Raw genomic sequence first — 21,222 nt, 5'->3', positions numbered from 1 at the left:
TCACTGACCCTCCCTCGGTCACTAACCCTCCCTCGGTCACTGACCCTCCCTCGGTCACTGACCCTCCCTCGGTCACCGACCCTCCCTCGGTCACTGACCCTCCCTCACACTGACCCTCCCTCGGTCACTGACCCTCCCTCGGTCACTGACCCTCCCTCACACTGACCCTCCCTCGGTCACTGACCCTCCCACAGCTCCGACCCTCCCTCGGTCACTGACCCTCCCTCGGTCACTGACCCTCCCTCGGTCACTGACCCTCCCTCACACTGACCCTCCCTCGGTCACTGACCCTCCCTCGGTCACTGACCCTCCCTCGGTCACTGACCCTCCCTCACACTGACCCTCCCTCACACTGACCCTCCCTCGGTCACTGACCCTCCCTCAGCACTGACCCTCCCTCACACTGACCCTCCCTCAGCACTGACCCTCCCTCAGCACTGACCCTCCCTCACACTGACCCTCCCTCACACTGACCCTCCCTCACACTGACCCTCCCACAGCTCCGACCCTCCCTCAGCACTGACCCTCCCTCGGTCACTAACCCTCCCTCGGTCACTGACCCTCCCTCGGTCACTGACCCTCCCTCACACTGACCCTCCCTCACACTGACCCTCCCTCGGTCACTGACCCTCCCTCAGCACTGACCCTCCCTCACACTGACCCTCCCTCAGCACTGACCCTCCCTCAGCACTGACCCTCCCTCACACTGACCCTCCCTCACACTGACCCTCCCTCACACTGACCCTCCCACAGCTCCGACCCTCCCTCAGCACTGACCCTCCCTCGGTCACTAACCCTCCCTCGGTCACTAACCCTCCCTCGGTCACTGACCCTCCCTCAGCACTGACCCTCCCTCACACTGACCCTCCCTCACACTGACCCTCCCTCACACTGACCCTCCCACAGCTCCGACCCTCCCTCAGCACTGACCCTCCCTCGGTCACTGACCCTCCCTCAGTCACTAACCCTCCCTCGGTCACTAACCCTCCCTCACACTGACCCTCCCTCAGCACTGACCCTCCCTCACACTGACCCTCCCTCACACTGACCCTCCCTCACACTGACCCTCCCTCACACCGACCCTCCCTCGGTCACTGACCCTCCCTCGGTCACTGACCCTCCCTCACACTGACCCTCCCTCAGCACTGACCCTCCCTCACACTGACCCTCCCTCACACTGACCCTCCCTCGGTCACTGACCCTCCCTCGGTCACTGACCCTCCCTCGGTCACTAACCTGCATTCCGATGACTGCATAGATGAAGAAAATCATCGCAATCAGGAGGGCAACATAGGGCAGGGCCTGGTGAAATGGAGAGAGAGAGAGAGAGATGGTGTGAGTGTGGGAGAGGGATAGTGAGAGAGATAGAGGGAGAGATAGAGGGAGAGCGTGAGGGAGGAATGGGGGAGAGAGTGAGGGGGGTATGGGCGAGAGACAGAGGGGGAGAGAGGTAGTGGGAGAGAGAGAGATGGTGAGAGAGATAGAGGGAAAGAGGGAGCGAGATAGAGGGGGAGAGAGACGGTGAGAGAGATAGAGGGGGAGAAGGAGCGAGATAGAAGGGGAGAGAGAGACAGAGAGAGATAGTGAGAGATATAGAGGGAAGGAGGGAGCGAGATGGTGAGAGAGATGGAGGGAGAGAGAGAGATGGTGAGAGAGATGGAGGGAGAGAGTGAGCGATAGAGGGAGAGAGTGAGGGAGTGAGATAGAGGGAGAGAGAGAGATGGTGAGAGAGATAGAGTGAGAGAGATGGTGAGAGAGATAGAGTGAGAGAGAGAGAGAGATAGAGGGAGAGAGAGATAGAGGGAGAGAGAGAGATGGTGAGAGAGATAGAGGGAGAGAGAGAGATGGTGAGAGAGATAGAGGGAGAGAGTGAGCGATAGAGGGAGAGAGTGAGGGAGTGAGATAGAGGGAGAGAGAGAGATGGTGAGAGAGATAGAGTGAGAGAGATGGTGAGAGAGATAGAGTGAGAGAGATGGAGGGAGAGAGAGAGAGATGGTGAGAGAGATGGAGGGAGAGAGATGGTGAGAGAGATAGAGTGAGAGAGATGGAGGGAGAGAGAGAGATGGTGAGAGAGATGGAGGGAGAGAGAGAGATGGAGGGAGAGTGAGAGAGATGGTGAGAGAGATGGAGGGAGAGTGAGAGAGATGGTGAGAGAGATGGAGGGAGAGAGAGAGAGATGGTGAGAGAGATGGAGGGAGAGAGAGAGAGATGGTGAGAGAGATGGAGGGAGAGTGAGAGAGATGGTGAGAGAGATAGAGTGAGAGAGATGGAGGGAGAGAGAGAGAGAGAGAGATGGTGAGAGAGATGGAGGGAGAGAGATGGAGGGAGAGAGAGAGAGAGATGGTGAGAGAGATAGAGGGAGAGAGAGAGAGATGGTGAGAGAGATAGAGTGAGAGAGATGGTGAGAGAGATGGAGGGAGAGTGAGAGAGATGGTGAGAGAGATAGAGTGAGAGAGATGGAGGGAGAGAGAGAGAGAGAGATGGTGAGAGAGATGGAGGGAGAGAGATGGTGAGAGAGATAGAGGGAGAGAGATGGAGGGAGAGAGAGAGAGATGGTGAGAGAGATAGAGTGAGAGAGATGGTGAGAGAGATAGAGGGAGAGAGAGAGATGGTGAGAGAGATAGAGGGAGAGAGTGAGGGAGTGAGAGATAGTGAGAGAGACTGATGGAGAGAGGAAGTGTGCGAGATTTAGGAAGAGAGAGCGCGATAGTGAAATTGATAGGGGGAGAGAGAGCGCAAGAGTGAGAGAGATTAAGAGGGATAGAGAGAGACAGTGAGAGAGATTGATGGAGAGAGAGAGAGAGAGCGATAGTGAGAGAGAGGGAGAGAGTGACAGAGAAAAAATGATTTAAGGAAGGAGAGGGATTGAGAGGGAGAGAGAGAGAGAGAGAGAGGGCATGAGAGATGAGACATAGAGAGGTTGAAAGAGAGAGGGTTTCAGGGAGAGACAGAGAGAGAGAGAGAGATTGAAAGAGAGATTTAGGGAGAGGGAGAGAGATTGAGAGAGTGAGTGACCGAGAAAGTGTGATTCAGGGAGAGCGTGGGATTCAGAAAGATAGAGTGAGTGAGGGAGGGAATGAGAGAGAGAGAGTAAAAACAAGATTGAGAAGCAGTGATTGTGAGAAAGAGATCGAGAGACACACTCACAGATAGAGGTGGGAAGAGAGAGCTGGAGGGAGACAGAGATTTTGAGAGGGAGGGATCGAGAGATTGGAAGGCAGTTTGTCAGAGAGAGAGAGAGAGATTGCGATGTGCGAGATTTTCAGAGAGAGATTGTGTGTGTGTGTGAGAAAGAGAGAATGAGTGAGAGAGGGAATGAGTGAGAGAGAACAAGATTGAGAGAGTGTGATTGTGAGTGAGAGAGACAGAGTGTGTGATGGGGAGAGAGAGAGAGAGAGAGAGAGAGAGGTGGGGTTGGGGAGGGAGATTTACCCCGCCAAACCTCTGGTCGGTACATGAGAACCTGGGGTCAACAGGAGGCCATTTGGCCCCTCTGCCCTGCTCTCCCACTCAACAGCTGACCTGCCCACTCCAGAGGCGAACAGAGAGGGGGAGGGGCAGGGAATGAGCTGCAGACTGGCTGGCATCAGGGAATGAGCTGCAGACTGGCTGGCATCAGGGAATGAGCTGCAGACTGACTGGCATCAGTGAGTGCCGACTGTCACATCCGCGTGGCAACCTCGGAATCAAACCCTCGTGGGTCCGAGGGGATTCTCAAAACTCGAAATGCGTACCAAAGTTCTCCGATTCACCTGACTCTGAGACAGCGTCACCCTTTTCCAGACACTGCTTATTGTTCATAAAGATTCCTGGTTTATCAGATCAAACCGTGGGAGGGAAGGTGGGGGGGGTTTGAGAGAGAGATTGAGGGAGAGAGAGAGAGAGATCGAAAGACAGAGAGGGAGAGTTAGGGAAAGAGAGAGCGTATGACAGAGATGGAGAGACAGAGAGAGATTAGGAGAGAGACAGAGAGATCGAAAGAGAGAGTTAGGGAGAGACAGACAGAGAGATGGAGATACAGAGTGAGAGATTTATGGGGTGAGAGAGAATGAGGGAGAGATTTAGCGAGAGGGAGAGAGATTGAGAGAGAGAGAGACTGAGAGAGATTCAGGGAGGGAGAGAGAAATTGAGAGAGGGAGAGAGATTTAAGGAGAGAGAGATTGAGAGAGACAGAATGAGAGAGAGAATAAGAGAGATTTAGCGAGAGAGAGATTAAGAGAGAGGAAGAAAGAGATTGAGAGAGGAAGACAGCGCGAGAGAGAATGAGAGAGATTTAGGGGGAGAGAGAGAGAGATTGAGAGAGAAGGAGAGAGAGATTTAGGGAGGGGGAGACAGAGATAGAGGGAGAGGGAGATTGAGGTAGAGAGAGATTGAGAGAGAATGATAGAGAGATTTAGGGAGAGAGAGAATGAAAGAGAGAGAGAAAACGAGAGAGAGAGATTGAGAGAGAGGGAGACAGATTGAGAGATAGATTGAGAAAGAGACTTAGGGGGAGGGAGAGAATGAGAGAGAGGGAGAGAGAATGAGATTGAGAGAGAAAGAGAATGAGAGAGAGGGAGAGAGAATGAGAGAGAGAGAGAAAGAGAATGACAGAGAGGCAGAGAGAGAGAGATTGAGAGAGAGTGGGAGATTGAGAGAAGGGGAGAGAGGAGATTGAGAGAGGGAGAGAGATTGAGAGAGAGGGAGAGAGAATAAGAGAGATTGAGAGAGGGTGAGGGAGATTGATAGAGAGCGAGAATGAGAGAGAGATTTAGGGAGACAGCGAGGGATTGAGAGTGCGAGTGCCCCCCCACTCCCCGACGCAGCCCCAAAAAGCTGTTCAGTAACCCGACAGCCAATCACGCGGCTGTTGGCAGGCAGAAACCCTCGTGGCTCACCGGCCCAACCACACCCCCAGCTGACCAATCAGCTTCCTTGTTGCAATCACAAGTCTATCCCTTCGACTCCAGTTCGTCTGCACATCTGCACATGGTGTGGGGGGGGGGGGGGGCATTGTTCCTGTAGCAAGTGTGGGTCAGTGGGCCGGGGAGAGACAGGAGAGGGGTTTAAGCACAAAATCAGAGAAGGGGCAGGGCTTACACGATTAGAGTCAGGGCCTTGGGGGGTCGTCTTGGAGAACAGGGAGCCCCAGGGGGTTCTGGGACGTCATTCTTTGAAGTTGGCGTCACAGGGAGACAGGGCGGGTAAGAAGGAGCTTCCCTCCATCGCTCAGAGCTTTGAGTGTAGGAGCTTGGGGGAGGGGGGAAACGTCACGTTGGGGGTTATACAGGACGTTGGTGAGGCTTCGTCTGGAGCAGTGTGTCCAGTTCCGGTCGCACCGTTACAGGAAGGACATTATTCACCCGGAGAGGGGTCGGGAAGAGATTTACCAGGACGTTGCCGGGGATGGAGGGTTTTGAGTTATAAGGAGAGGCTGGAGCTGTTTGCCCTGAAGGGGTGAGGGGAGACCTTATAGAGGGTTATAAAATCATGGGGGGGGGGGGGGGGCATGGATAGGGTAAATAGACAAGGTCTTTTCCCCCTGGGGTGGGGGGAGCCCAGAACTAGAGGGTTATAAAATCATGGGGGGGGGGGCATGGATAGGGTAAATAGACAAGGTCTTTTCCCCCTGGGGTGGGGGGAGTCCAGAACTAGAGGGTTATAAAATCATGGGGGGGGGGCATGGATAGGGTAAATAGACAAGGTCTTTTCCCCCTGGGGTGGGGGAGCCCAGAACTAGAGGGGGGTAGGTTTAAGGTGAGACGGGGAAAGGAACCCGAGGGGCAACTTTTCCCCCCAGAGGGTGGTGCGTGTGTGGAACGAGCTGCCAGAGGAAGGGGTGGGGGCTGGTACAATGATAACATTTAAAAGGATGGGGGGGGGGACATGGATAGGAAGGGTTTAGGGGGGAGATGGGGCCAAGTCTAGCAAACGGGGACTGGATTAGGTTAGGGTATCTGGGCCAGCATGGACGGGGTGGGCCGAAGGGTCCGCGCGATATGACCCTTTGCCCCAATCCTGAGAGCAAGGAACTGATTGGCCCAAGGATTGGGAGACGCCAATGGATTTCTGCCTGCCAACAACGACATGATTGGCTCTCGGGGAGGGGGAGCTTGTGGGCATAGATGATATAACCAGAAGCCTGTGAGACCTCCAAAACGAGGAGATTCCTGTGAGTAAAGTAACATCAGACGATTTGGTCTCCCTCACTCCTCCCCTTAAGAAAAAACTGCTGGGGGATAGGGGGGTGGGTTCAACTGGCAACTTATAAGCTATCCTATGCCCTTTGCAAACCAGAGTAAAGCTTCCTCTACACCGTCCCCCACTCCCCGGGACAGGGGGTTAGATACAGAGTAAAGCTCCCTCTACACTGTCCCCCAACTCCCAGGGACAGGGGGTTAGATATAGAGTAAAGCTCTTTCTACACTGTCCCCCACTCCCCGGGACAGGGGGTTAGATACAGGGTAAAGCTCCCTCTACACTGTCCCCCCACTCTCAGGGACAGGGGGTTAGATACAGAGTAAAGCTCCCTCTACACTGTCCCGCCACTCTCAGGGACAGGGGGTTAGATACAGAGTAAAGCTCCCTCTACACAGTCCCCCCACTCCCAGGGACAGGGGGTTAGATACAGAGTAAAGATCCCTCTATATTGTCCTCCACTCCCAGGGACAGGGGGTTAGATACAGAGTAAAGCTCCCTCTACACTATCCCCCACTCCCCGGGACAGGGGGTTAGATACAGAGTAAAGATCCCTCTACACTGTCCCCCCCACTCCCAGGGACAGGGGGTTAGATACAGGGTAAACCTTCCTCTACACTCTCCCCGACTCCCAGGGACAGGGGGGTTAGATACAGAGTAAGGCTCCCTCTACACAGTCCCCCCACTCCCAGGGACAGGGGGTTAGATACAGAGTGAAGCTCCCTCTACACTGTCCCCACACTCCCAGGGACAGGGGGTTAGATCCAGAGTAAAGCTCTCTCTACACTGTCCCCCCACTCCCAGGGACAGGGGGTTAGATACAGAGTAAAGCTCTCTTTACACTGTCTCCCCATCCCAGGGACAGGGGGTTAGATCCAGAGTAAAGCTCTCTCTACACTGTCCCCACACTCCCAGGGACAGGGGGTTAGATACAGACTAAAGCTCCCTCTACACCGTCCCCCACTCCCAGGGACAGGGGGCCGGAGACAGACCTGGAAGGATTTGATGAATGTCCACAAGAGAGTTCGGATTCCTTCCCCTTTGCTCAGAAGTTTCACCAGCCGCATCACTCGGAATAATCGGAAAAATGTGATGGAGATCCGAGAACTGTCTTCGGAACTCTGGAAAGGGAACCGGGAGAGTTTACCGCTGAGGGAGTGGGGGCTGAGGGAGGGTCAGTGCTGAGGGAGGGTCAGTGCTGAGGGAGGGTCAGTGCTGAGGGAGTGGGGGCTGTGGGAGGGTCAGTGCTGAGGGAGTGGGGGCTGTGGGAGGGTCAGTGCTGAGGGAGTGGGGGCTGTGGGAGGGTCAGTGCTGAGGGAGCGGGGGCTGTGGGAGGGTCAGTGCTGAGGGAGGGTCAGTGCTGAGGGAGTGGGTGCTGTGGGAGGGTCAGTGCTGAGGTAGGGTCAGTGCTGAGGGAGTGGGCGCTGTGGGAGGGTCAGTGCTGAGGGAGTGGGCGCTGTGGGAGGGTCAGTGCTGAGGGAGTGGGCCCTGTGGGAGGGTCAGTGCTGAGGGAGTGGGCGCTGTGGGAGGGTCAGTGCTAAGGGAGTGGGCGCTGTGGGAGGGTCAGTGCTGAGGGAGTGGGCGCTGTGGGAGGGTCAGTGCTAAGGGAGTGGGCGCTGTGGGAGGGTCAGTGCTGAGGGAGGGTCAGTGCTGAGGGAGTGGGTGCTGTGGGAGGGTCAGTGCTGAGGTAGGGTCAGTGCTGAGGGAGTGGGCGCTGTGGGAGGGTCAGTGCTGAGGGAGTGGGCGCTGTGGGAGGGTCAGCGCTGAGGGAGTGGGTGCTGTGGGAGGGTCAGTGCTGAGGGAGGGTCAGTGCTGAGGGAGTGGGGGCTGTGGGAGGGTCAGTGCTGAGGGAGTGGGGGCTGTGGGAGGGTCAGTGCTGAGGGAGTGGGTGCTGTGGGAGGGTCAGTGCTGAGGGAGGGTCAGTGCTGAGGGAGTGGGTGCTGTGGGAGGGTCAGTGCTGAGGTAGGGTCAGTGCTGAGGGAGTGGGCGCTGTGGGAGGGTCAGTGCTGAGGGAGTGGGCGCTGTGGGAGGGTCAGCGCTGAGGGAGTGGGTGCTGTGGGAGGGTCAGTGCTGAGGGAGGGTCAGTGCTGAGGGAGTGGGGGCTGTGGGAGGGTCAGTGCTGAGGGAGTGGGGGCTGTGGGAGGGTCAGTGCTGTGCGAGGGTCAGTGCTGTGGGAGGGTCAGCGCTGAGGGAGTGGGTGCTGTGGGAGGGTTAGTGCTGAGGGAGTGGGCGCTGTGGGAGGGTCAGCGCTGAGGGAGTGGGGGCTGTGGGAGGGTCAGCGCTGAGGGAGGGTCAGTGTTGAGGGAGTGGGGGCTGTGGGAGGGTCAGTGCTGAGGGAGTGGGGGCTGTGGGAGGGTCAGTGCTGAGGGAGTGGGCGCTGTGGGAGGGTCAGTGCTGTGGGAGTGGGTGCTGTGGGAGGGTCAGTGCTGAGGGAGTGGGGGCTGAGGGAGGGTCAGTGCTGAGGGAGGGTCAGTGCTGAGGGAGTGGGCGCTGTGGGAGGGTCAGTGCTGAGGGGGTGGGGGCTGTGGGAGGGTCAGTGCTGATGAGAAATATGAAATGAACCAATACCTCACCAAGATGTCCACCATTCTGGTCATGATGGAATCATATGGATGAAAGATTCCGGGATAATGAAGGAGGTGATGATGACGATGACGATGATGACGACGATGATGACGATGATGACGATGACGATGATGATGACGATGATGACGACGATGACGATGATGACGATGATGATGACGATGACGATGATGACGATGATGATGACGATGATGACGATGATGACGATGACGATGATGATGACGATGATGACGATGATGACGATGATGATGACGATGATGATGACGATGATGACGATGATGATGACGATGATGATGATGATGACGATGACGATGATGATGATGACGATGATGATGATGACGATGATGATGATGATGACGATGACGATGATGATGATGACGATGACGATGACGATGATGACAAAATTTACAACATGGAGAATCAAAGAGAAAATAAATCATTCACTTGTGACTTCATCATAGATATCGGGTGGTTCATAATCAGAATAACAGATACCCCGGGAGGGAGTTACAGACTGGAATCTAATCGAGGTGTTCGGGGTGGGGTTTATATACAAAATAACAGATACCCCGAGAGGGAGTTACAGACTGGAATCTAATCGAGAGGTTCGGGGGGGTTTATATACAGAATAACAGATACCCCGGGAGGGAGTTACAGACTGGAATCTAATCGAGGGGTTCGGGGTGGGGTTTATATACAGAATAACAGATACCCCGGGAGGGTGTTACAGACTGGAATCTAATCGAGGGGTTCGGGGTGGGGTTTATATACAGAATAACAGATACCTCGGGAGGGAGTTACAGACTGGAATCTAATCGAGGGGTTCGGGGTGGGGTTTATATACAGAATAACAGATACCCCGAGAGGGAGTTACACACTGGAATCTAATCGAGGGGTTCGGGGGGGGTTTATATACAGACTAACAGATACCCCGGGAGGGAGTTACAGACTGGAATCTAATCGAGGGGTTCGGGGGGGTTTATATACAGAATAACAGATACCCCGGGGAGGGAGTTACAGACTGGAATCTAATCGAGGGGTTCGGGGTGGTTTATATACAGAATAACAGATACCCCGGGGAGGGAGTTACAGACTGGAATCTAATCGAGGGGTTCGGGGGGGTTTATATACAGAATAACAGATACCCCGGGGAGGGAGTTACAGACTGGAATCTAATCGAGGGGTTCGGGGTGGTTTATATACAGAATAAAAGATACCCCGGGAGGGGGTTACAGACTGGAATCTAATCGAGGGGTTCAGGATGGTTTATATACAGAATAACAGATACCCGGGAGGGAGTTACAGACTGGAATCTAATCGAGGGATTCGGGGGGGTTTATATCCAGAATAACAGATACCCCGGGAAGGAGTTACAGACTGGAATCTAATCGAGGGGTTCGGGGGGGTTTATATCCAGAATAACAGATACCCCGGGGAGGGAGTTACAGACTGGAATCTAATCAAGGGGATCGGGGGGGTTTTATATACAGAATAACAGACACCCAGGAGGGAGTTACAGACTGGAATCTAATCGAGGGGTTCGGGGGGGGGGTTTATATACAGAATAACAGATAGCCCGGGAGGGAGTTACAGACTGGAATCTAATCGAGGGGTTCAGGGGGTTTATATACAGAATAACAGATACCCCGGGAGGGAGTTACAGACTGGAATCTAATCGAGGGGTTCGGGGTGGGGTTTATATACAGAATAACAGATACCCCGGGAGGGAGTTACAGACTGGAATCTAATCAAGGGGTTCGGGGTGGGGTGGGTTTATATACAGAATAACAGATACCCCGGGGAGGGAGTTACAGACTGGAATCTAATCGAGGGGTTCGGGGTGGGGTTTATATACAGAATAACAGATACCCCAGGAGGGAGTTACAGACTGGAATCTAATCGAGTGGTTCGGGGTGGGGTTTATATACAGAATAACAGATACCCCGGGAGGGAGTTACAGACTGGAATCTAATCGAGGGGTTCGGGGTGGGGTTTATATACAGAATAACAGATACCCCAGGAGGGAGTTTCAGACTGGAATCTAATCAAGGGGTTCGGGGTGGGGTTTATATACAGAATAACAGAAACCCCGGGGAGGGAGTTACAGACTGGAATCTAATCGAGGGGTTCGGGGTGGGGTTTATATACAGAATAACAGATACCCCGGGAGGGAGTTACAGCCTGGAATCTAATCGAGGGGTTCGGGGTGGTTTATATACAGAATAACAGATACCCCTGGAGGGAGTTACAGACTGGAATCTAATCGAGGGGTTCGGGGTGGTTTATATCCAGAATAACAGATACCCCGGGAAGGAGTTACAGACTGGAATCTAATCGAGGGGTTCGGGGGGGGTTTATATACAGAATAACAGATACCCCGGGAGGGAGTTACAGACTGGAATCTAATCGAGGTGTTCAGGGTGGTTTATATACAGAATAACAGATACCCCGGGAGGGAGTTACAGACTGGAATCTAATCGAGGGGTTCGGGGTGGGGTTTATATACAGAATAACAGATACCCCGGGAGGGAGTTACAGACTGGAATCTAATCGAGGGGTTCGGGGTGGGCTGGGTTTACATACAGAATAACAGATACCCCGGCGAGGGAGTTACAGACTGGAATCTAATCGAGGGGTTCAGGGGGGTTTATATACAGAATAACAGATACCTCGGGGAGGGAGTTACAGACTGGAATCTAATCGAGGGGTTCGGGTGGGGTTTATATACAGAATAACAGATACCCCGGGGAGGGAGTTACAGACTGGAATCTAATCGAGGGGTTCGGGTGGGGTTTATATACAGAATAACAGATACCCCGGGAGGGAGTTACAGACTGGAATCTAATCGAGGGGTTCGGGGTGGGGTGGGTTGATATACAGAATAACAGATACCCCGGGAGGGAGTTACAGACTGGAATCTAATCGAGGGGTTCGGGGTGGGGTTTATATACAGAATAACAGATACCCCGGGGAGGGAGTTACAGACTGGAATCTAATCGAGGGGTTCGGGGTGGGGTGGGTTTATATACAGAATAACAGATACCCCGGGAGGGAGTTACAGACTGGAATCTAATCGAGGGGTTCAGGGGGTTTATATACAGAATAACAGATACCCCGGGAGGGAGTTACAGACTGGAATCTAATCGAGGGGTTCGGGGTGGGGTTTATATACAGAATAACAGATACCCCGGGAGGGAGTTACAGACTGGAATCTAATCGAGGGGTTCGGGGTGGGGTGGGTTTATATACAGAATAACAGATACCCCGGGAGGGAGTTACAGACTGGAATCTAATCGAGGGGTTCGGGGTGGGGTTTATATACAGAATAACAGATACCCCGGGGAGGGAGTTACAGACTGGAATCTAATCGAGGGGTTCGGGGTGGGGTTTATCTACAGAATAACAGATACCCCAGGAGGGAGTTACAGACTGGAATCTAATCGAGGGGTTCGGGGTGGGGTTTATATACAGAATAACAGATACCCCGGGGAGGGGAGTTACAGACTGGAATCTAATCGAGGGGTTCGGGGTGGGGTTTATATACAGAATAACAGATACCCCGGGAGGGAGTTACAGACTGGAATCTAATCGAGGGGTTCGGGGGTGGTTTATATACAGAATAACAGATACCCCGGGAAGGAGTTACAGACTGGAATCTAATCGAGGGGTTTGGGGTGGTTTATATACAGAACAACAGATACCCCGGGGAGGGAGTTACAGCCTGGAATCTAATCGAGGGGTTCGGGGTGGGGTTTATATACAGAATAACAGATACCCCAGGAGGGAGTTACAGACTGGAATCTAATCGAGGGGTTCGGGGTGGGGTTTATATACAGAATAACAGATACCCCGGGAGGGAGTTACAGACTGGAATCTAATCGAGGGGTTCGGGGTGGTTTATATACAGAATAACAGATACCCCGGGGAGGGAGTTACAGACTGGAATCTAATCGAGGGGTTCGGGGTGGGGTTTATATACAGAATAACAGATACCCCGGGAGGGAGTTACAGACTGGAATCTAATCGAGGGGTTCGGGGTGGGGTGGGTTTACATACAGAATAACAGATACCCCGGCGAGGGAGTTACAGACTGGAATCTAATCGAGGGGTTCAGGGGGGTTTATATACAGAATAACAGATACCCCGGGGAGGGAGTTACAGACTGGAATCTAATCGAGGGGTTCGGGTGGGGTTTATATACAGAATAACAGATACCCCGGGAGGGAGTTACAGACTGGAATCTAATCGAGGGGTTCGGGGTGGGGTGGGTTGATATACAGAATAACAGATACCCCGGGAGGGAGTTACAGACTGGAATCTAATCGAGGGGTTCGGGGTGGGGTTTATATACAGAATAACAGATACCCCGGGGAGGGAGTTACAGACTGGAATCTAATCGAGGGGTTCGGGGTGGGGTTTATATACAGAATAACAGATCCCCCAGGAGGGAGTTACAGACTGGAATCTAATCGAGGGGTTCGGGGTGGGGTTTATATACAGAATAACAGATACCCCGGGGAGGGAGTTACAGACTGGAATCTAATCGAGGGGTTCGGTGTGGGGTGGGTTTATATACAGAATAACAGATACCCCGGGAGGGAGTTACAGACTGGAATCTAATCGAGGGGTTCAGGGGGTTTATATACAGAATAACAGATACCCCGGGAGGGAGTTACAGACTGGAATCTAATCGAGGGGTTCGGGGTGGGGTTTATATACAGAATAACAGATACCCCGGGAGGGAGTTACAGACTGGAATCTAGTCGAGGGGTTTGTGGTGGTTTATATACAGAATAACAGATACTCCAGGAGGGAGTTACAGACTGGAATCTAATCGAGGGGTTCGGGGGTGGTTTATATACAGAATAACAGATACCCCGGGAAGGAGTTACAGACTGGAATCTAATCGAGGGGTTTGGGGTGGTTTATATACAGAACAACAGATACCCCGGGGAGGGAGTTACAGCCTGGAATCTAATCGAGGGGTTCGGGGTGGGGTTTATATACAGAATAACAGATACCCCGGGAGGGAGTTACAGACTGGAATCTAATCGAGGGGTTCGGGGTGGGGTTTATATACAGAATAACAGATACCCCGGGAGGGAGTTACAGACTGGAATCTAATCGAGGGGTTCGGGGTGGGTTATATACAGAATAACAGATACCCCCCAGGGGAGGGAGTTACAGACTGGAATCTAATCGAGGGGTTCGGGGTGGGGTTTATATACAGAATAACAGATACCCCGGGAGGGAGTTACAGACTGGAATCTAATCGAGGGGTTCAGGGGGGTTTATATACAGAATAACAGATACCCCGGGAGGGAGTTACAGACTGGAATCTAATCGAGGGGTTCGGGGGGGGTGATGGGGTGTGTGTGAGTGGGAGGGAGGGGATACTCACACCCCGGTGTCTCTCTCGGATCAGTTGGGAATACTCACGTTAATCTCCGTTACAGCAATGTCCACCACACTGCCAACAACGATGAGGGCATCGAATGTGTTCCAGGCGTCAGAGAAATAATGCTGTTCGCACAGAGATCAGAAACCGTGTGAGAGAGGGAGTGAGCGAGGGAGGGTGTGAGAGAGCGAGAGAGAGAGAGGGAGAGGGACAGAGAGAGAGGGACAGAGAGAGAGAGAGAGACAGAGAGAGAGAGACAGAGAGAGAGGGACAGAGTGAGAGAGACACAGAGAGAGAGAGTGGGACAGAGAGAGAGGGACAGAGAGAGAGGGATAGAGAGAGAGAGAGACAGAGAGAGAGAGAGGGACAGAGAGAGAGGGACAGAGAGAGAGAGACAGAGAGAGAGAGAGAGACAGAGAGAGAGAGAGGGACAGAGAGAGAGGGACAGAGAGAGAGAGACAGAGAGAGAGAGAGAGACAGAGAGAGAGAGAGACAGAGAGAGTGGGACGGAGAGAGGGAGGGGGTGTAGGGGCTGGAGGAGGGGATGGAGATAGGGAGGGGGTGTAGGGGCTGGAGGAGGGGACGGAGATAGGGAGGGGGTGTAGGGGGCTGGAGGAGGGGACGGAGATAGGGAGGGGGTGTAGGGGCTGGAGGAGGGGACGGGGATTGGGAAGGGGTTTAGGAGCTGGGGGAGGGGGACAGGGATAGGGAAGGGGTTTAGGAGCTGGGGGAGGGGGACAGGGATAGGGAAGGGGTTTAGGAGCTGGGGGAGGGGGACAGGGATAGGGAAGGGGTTTAGGAGCTGGGGGAGGGGGGCGGATGGGGAGGGGTGATGTGGCGGTGGGCAGAGGCCTACCCTGGGTTTGAAGGCGATGACCTTGAGCAACATCTCGATGGTGAAGAGTCCGGTGAAGACCATGTTGAGAAGGTCCATGGCGAAATTGAAGGGATCGGACTGCCCATGATGCTGCAGAGGCAAGGACAGCCCAGCGTCACTGTTCGTGCTGCTACTGGAGTACTCCGACAGGCTTTCGGGCCTACCCCCATTCCCCAGGATAGGAGGAGGGACGGGCTGAACGGCCTCCCATTCCGCTGTATAGGACAAGGGGGACTGAACAGCCTCCTGGTCCTCTGTATAAGACGACGTGGGGGGGTGAATGGCCTCCTGTCCCTGTGGATAGGAGGAGGGTGGAGCTGAATGGCCTCCTGGTCCTGTGTATAGAAGGAGGAGGCGGGCTGAATGGCCTCCTGTTCCCATGTACAGGAGGTGGAGGGGGGGCTGAATGGCTTCCTGTCCCCGCGTATAGAAGGAGGTGGGGGGCTGAATGGCCTCCTGTTCCCATGTACAGGAGGTGGAGGGGGGGGCTGAATGGCCTCCTGTCCCCGTGGATAGGAGGAGAGTGGGGGGCTGAATGGCCTCCTGTCCCTGAGCAGTGGGCCTGTGGCCTGTTCTCCCTCCGCCATGTCTACTCCTGCCGCCCGTCCCGGCCCCACCCCACGGGAATGACCCGGAGTCAGATCCCCGGTGCGTTCAGCTAGCGCCCGCCTCCTCCCTCCTCAGGGGCCCGGAGCCCCCCCTTGGCCTAGCCCAACGCTGCCCCCCTGGGGTTACCTGCATGGCCAAGGTGATGGTGTTCAGCAGGATCAGCACAAACATGATGTACTCGAAGCCGGTGCTGTTGACCATGTACCAAACCTTGTGCTGGTAACTGTTCCTCGGGATATATAACCTCAAAGGCTGAGCTTTCATCGCAAACTCCACACACTGCCTCTGGACCAGGAGAGCGTTGAGGAACGGGCCGAGAGATTGGGGGGGGGGGGGAGGAGAGAGAGGGAGAGAGAGAGGGTGGGGGGAGAGAGAGGGAGGGGCAGAGAGAGAGGGAGAGGGGGGAGAGAGAGAGAGAGGGAGAGGGGGGAGAGAGAGAGAGAGAGACGGGCAGAGAGAGAGGGAGAGGGGGGGAGAGGGAGAGAGGGAGAGAGAGAGAGGGAGTGGGGGGGGAGAGGGAGAGAGAGAGAGAGGGGCAGAGAGAGAGGGAGAGGGGGGGGAGAGGGAGAGAGAGAGAGAGAGGGAGGGAGGGAGAGAGAGAGAGACGGGCAGAGAGAGAGGGAGAGGGGGGGAGAGGGAGAGAGGGAGAGAGAGAGAGGGAGTGGGGGGGGGAGAGGGAGAGAGAGAGAGAGGGGCAGAGAGAGAGGGAGAGGGGGGGGAGAGGGAGAGAGAGAGAGAGAGGGAGGGAGGGAGAGAGAGAGAGAGAGGGGTGGGGGGGAGAGAGAGAGAGAGAGGGGGAGAGAGGGAGAGGGAGAGAGAGAGAGGGAGAGGGGGGAGAGAGAGAGAGAGAGAGAGGGTGGGAAGAGAGAGAGACAGAGAGAGAGGGGGAGAGAGAGAGACAGAGAGAGAGCGCGGTTGGCAGTCAGTTACTGACACATTCAACACAGATTCACCAAATGTCTGTGTGTCTGTGTGTGTCTGTGTCTGTGTGTGTGAGTGTGTTTGTGTGTGGGTGTGAGTGTGTGTCTGTATGTGAGTGTGTCTGTGTGTGGGTGTGTCTGTGTCTGTGTGTGAGTGTGTCTGTGTCTGTGTGTGAATGTGTCTGTGTCTGTGTGTGAGTGTGTGTGAATGTGTGTCGGTGTGTGGGTGTGACTGTGTGTGGGTGTGAGTGTATGTCTGTGTGTGGGTGTGAGTGTGTGTCTGTGTGGGTGTGAGTATGTGTATGTGTGTAAGTGTGTCTGTGTGTGGGTGTGAGTGTATGTCTGTGTGTGGGTGTGAGTGTGTGTCTGTGTGGGTGTGAGTATGTGTATGTGTGTAAGTGTGTCTGTGTGTGGGTGTGAGTGTATGTCTGTGTGTGGGTGTGAGTGTGTGTCTGTGTGTGGGTGTGAGTGTGTGTCTGTGTGGGTGTGAGTATGTGTATGTGTGTAAGTGTGTCTGTGTGTGGGTGTGAGTGTATGTCTGTGTGTGGGTGTGAGTGTATGTCTGTGTGTGGGTGTGAGTGTGTGTCTGTGTGTGGGTGTGAGTGTGTGTCTGTGTGGGTGTGAGTATGTGTCTGTGTGTAAGTGTGTCTGTGTGTGGGTGTGCGTGTATGTCTGTGTGTGGGTGTGGGTGTGTGTCTGTGTGTGGGTGTGTCTGTGTCTGTGTGTGAGTGTGTGTCTGTGTGTGAATGTGTCTGTGTCTGTGTGTGAGTGTGTGTGAATGTGTGTCGGTGTGTGGGTGTGACTGTGTGTCTGTGTGGGTGTGAGTGTGTGTCTGTGTGTGGGTGTGTCTGTGTCTGTGTGTGAATGTGTGTCTGTGTCTGTGTGTGAGTGTGTGTCTGTATGTGGGTGTGAGTATGTGTCTGTGTGTGGGTGGGTCTGCGTCTGTGTGTGAGTATGTGTCTGTGTGTGGGTGGGTCTGTATCTGTGTGTGAGTGTGTCTGTGTGTGAGTGTGTCTGTGTGTGGGTGTGAGTGTGTGTGTGTGACTGTGTCTGTGTGTGGGTGTGAGTGTGTGTCTGTGTGTGAGTGTGTCTGTGTCTGTGTCTGTGTGTGAGTGTGTCTGTGTGTGGGTGTGAGTGTGTGTCTGTGTGTGAGTGTGTCTGTGTGTGGGTGTGAGTGTGTGTCTGTGTCTGTGTGTGTGTGGGTGTGTTTGTGTCTGTGTGTGAGTCTGTGTCTGTGTGTGGGTGTGTCTGTGTGTGAGTCTGTGCCTGTGTGTGAGTGTGTTTGTGTGTGGGTGTGAGTGTGTGTGTGTGGGTGTGTCTGTGTGGGTGTGTCAGTGTCTGTGTGTGAGTGTGTGTCTGTGTGTGAGTGTGTCTGTGTGTGGGTGTGATTGTCTGTGTGAGTGTGAGTGTGTGTGTCTGTGTGTGGGTGTGCCTGTGCGTGGGTGTGTGTCTGTGTGGGGTGTGTCTGTGTGTGGGTGTGCCTGTGTATGAGTGTGTTCCTGTGTGTGGGTGTGCCTGTGTGTGAGTGTGTGTCTGTGTGTGGGTGTGTCTGTGTATGAGTGTGTGCCTGTATGTGAGTGTGTGTCTGTGTGTGGGTGTGTCTGTGTGTGGGTATGCCTGTGTGTGTGTGTGTGTCTGTGTGTGTCTGAGTGTGTGTGTGTGTGTGTGGGAGTGTCTGTGTGAGTGTGTGTGTCTGTGTGTGTGGGTGTGTGTGTGGGTGTGTGTGGGTGTGTCTGTCTGTGTGTGTGTGTGTGAGTGTGTCTGTGTGAGTGAGTGTGTGTGTGTGTGTCTGTGTGTGTGTCTGTGTGAGTGTGTGCCTGTGTGTGAGTGTGTATCTGTGTGTGGGTGTGCCTGTGTCTGAGTGTGTGTCTCTGTGTGGGTGTGTCTGTGTGTGTGTGTGCCTGTGTGTGTGTGTGTGCCTGTGTGTGTCTGAGTGTGTGTGTGTCTGTGTGTTGTGTGCCTGTGTGTGTGTGAGTGTGTGTGTGTCTGTGTGTGTGTGTGTGTGGGTGGGTGTGTCTGTGTGTGTATGTGTGTGTGAGTGAGTGTGTGTGAGTGAGTGTGTGTGTGAGTGAGTGTGAGTGTGTCTGTATGTTTGTGTGAGTGTGTGTGTGTATGTGTGAGTGTGTGCCTGTGTGTATCTGTGTCTGGGTGTGCCTGTGTCTGAGTGTGTGTCTGTGTGTGGGTGTGCCTATGTGTTTGTGTCTGTGTGTGGGTGTGAGTGTGTGCCTGTGTGTGGGTATGCCTGTGTGTAGGTGTGTGTCTGTGTGTGGGTGTGCCTGTGTGTGTGTGCGTGTGTGTGTGTGTGAGTTTGTGTGTGTGTGTGCGAGAGTGCGTGTGAGTGTGCCTGTGTGTGTGAGTGTGTGTGTGGGTGAGTGAGTGTGAGTGTGTCTGTGTGTGTGTGTGTGAGTGTGTGTGTGTCTGTTTTTATGTGTGTGTGTGTGTCTGTGTGAGTGTGTGCCTGTGTGTGGGTGTGCCTGTGTGCGGGTGTGTCTGTGTGTGTGTGTCTGTGTGTGGGTTTGTCTGTGTGTGTGAGTGTGTGTGAGTGTTTGAGTGTGTGTGTGTGAGTGTGTGTCTGTGTGTGTGTGTGAGTGTATGTGTCTGTGTGTGTGTGTGTGAGTGTGTGTCTGTGTGTGTGTGAGTGTATGTGTCTGTGAGTGTGTGTGAGTGTGTGTCTGTGTGTGTGTGTGAGTGAGTGTGTGTGAGTGTTTGAGTGTGTGTGTGTGTGAGTGTGAGTGTGTGTTTATGTGTGTGCGAGTCTGTGTGTGTCTGTGTGTGTGTGAGTGCGTATCTCTGTGTGATTGTGAGTGTGTGTGTGTGTGTGTGTGTGTGTGTCAGGTACCCCACATTGCCCAGCCCCTTTTAGATTCCCAACAGTGTGGAAACAGGCCCTTCGGCCCATCAAGTCCACACCGACCCTCTGAAGAGCAACCCACCCAGACCCATTCCCCTACATTTACCCCTTCACCCAACACTACGGGACAATTTATTACGGCCACTTCACCGAACCTGCACATTGTGGGGGGACACCAGAGCACCCAGAGCAAACCCACACAGACACGGGGGAGAGTGTACAAACTCCACACAGGCAGTCGCCTGAGGGGGGAACTGAACCCAGGTCCCTGGCGCTGTGAGGGAGAGAGCACAGTAACTACAGGGAGAGAGCACAGTAACTACAAGGAGAGAGTACAGTAACCACAGGGAGAGAGCACAGTAACCGCAGGGAGAGAGCACAGTAACTACAGGGAGAGAGTACAGTAACTACAGGGAGAGAGTACAGTAACCACAGGGAGAGAGTACAGTAACTACAGGGAGAGAGTACAGTAACTACAGGGAGAGAGCACAGTAACTACAGGGAGAGAGTACAGTAACCACAGGGAGAGAGCACAGTAACCACAGGGAGAGAGTACAGTAACTACAGGGAGAGAGTACAGTAACCACAGGGAGAGAGTACAGTAACTACAGGGAGAGAGCACAGTAACTACAGGGAGAGAGTACAGTAACCACAGGGAGAGAGCACAGTAACCACAGGGAGAGAGTACAGTAACTACAGGGAGAGAGTACAGTAACCACAGGGAGAGAGTACAGTAACTACAGGGAGAGAGCACAGTAACCACAGGGAGAGAGCACAGTAACTACAGGGAGAGAGCACAGTAACCACAGGGAGAGAGCACAGTAACCACAGGGAGAGAGTACAGTAACTACAGGGTGAGAGCACAGTAACCACAGGGAGAGAGCACAGTAACTACAGGGAGAGAGCACAGTCACCACAGGGAGAGAGGACAGTAACTACAGGGAGGGAGTACAGTAACTACAGGGAGAGAGCACAGTAACTGCAGGGAGAGAGTACAGTAACCGCAGGGAGAGAGCACAGTAACCACAGGGAGAGAGTAAGTAACTACAGGGAGAGAGTACAGTAACTACAGGGAGAGAGCACAGTAACTAGAGGGAGAGAGCACAGTAACCACAGGGAGAGAGTACAGTAACTACAGGGAGAGAGTACAGTAACCACAGGGAGAGAGCACAGTAACTACAGGGAGAGAGCACAGTAACCACAGGGAGAGAGCACAGTAACTACAGGGAGAGAGCACAGTAACTACAGGGAGAGAGCACAGTAACCACAGGGAGAGAGCACAGTAACTACAGGGAGAGAGCACAGTAACCACGGGGAGAGAGTACAGTAACCACAGGGAGAGAGTACAGTAACTACAGGGAGAGAGTACAGTAACTACAGGGAGAGAGCACAGTAACTACAGGGAGAGAGCACAGTAACCACAGGGAGAGAGCACAGTAACTACAGGGAGAGAGCACAGTAACCACAGGGAGAGAGTACAGTAACTACAGGGAGAGAGCACAGTAACCACAGGGAGAGAGCACAGTAACTACAGGGAGAGAGTACAGTAACCACAGGGAGAGAGCACAGTAACTACAGGGAGAGAGCACAGTAACCACAGGGAGAGAGTACAGTAACCACAGGGAGAGAGCACAGTAACTACAGGGAGAGAGCACAGTAACCACAGGGAGAGAGGACAGTAACTACAGGGAGAGAATACAGTAACCACAGGGAGAGAGCACAGTAACCACAGGGAGAGAGCGCAGTAACCACGGGGAGAGAGTACAGTAACTACAGGGAGAGAGCACAGTAACCACAGGGAGAGAGC

The 21,222-nt window shown here is 53.9% G+C and overlaps 1 protein-coding gene across 1 annotated transcript; it reads right to left on the bottom strand.

Moving 5' to 3' along the window:
- Positions 1–1,236: 1,236 nt before the first annotated feature.
- Positions 1,237–15,927, bottom strand: LOC140475456 (voltage-dependent L-type calcium channel subunit alpha-1S-like; the record flags this gene model as incomplete). Its single annotated transcript, XM_072567784.1, has 6 exons — positions 15,771–15,927; positions 15,015–15,125; positions 14,200–14,283; positions 8,746–8,766; positions 7,170–7,298; positions 1,237–1,302 (listed from the first exon to the last, which is right to left on the bottom strand). Coding segments are annotated over exons 1-6 (549 nt in total), but the record flags the coding sequence as incomplete, so codon positions are not given.
- Positions 15,928–21,222: the final 5,295 nt, after the last annotated feature.

Source organism: Chiloscyllium punctatum, unplaced genomic scaffold (genome assembly GCF_047496795.1).
Source record: "Chiloscyllium punctatum isolate Juve2018m unplaced genomic scaffold, sChiPun1.3 scaffold_1669, whole genome shotgun sequence".
Taxonomy (NCBI): domain Eukaryota; kingdom Metazoa; phylum Chordata; class Chondrichthyes; order Orectolobiformes; family Hemiscylliidae; genus Chiloscyllium; species Chiloscyllium punctatum.
Note: the sequence above shows the minus strand (reverse complement) of the source record. Positions and strands in the feature narration are given on the sequence as shown.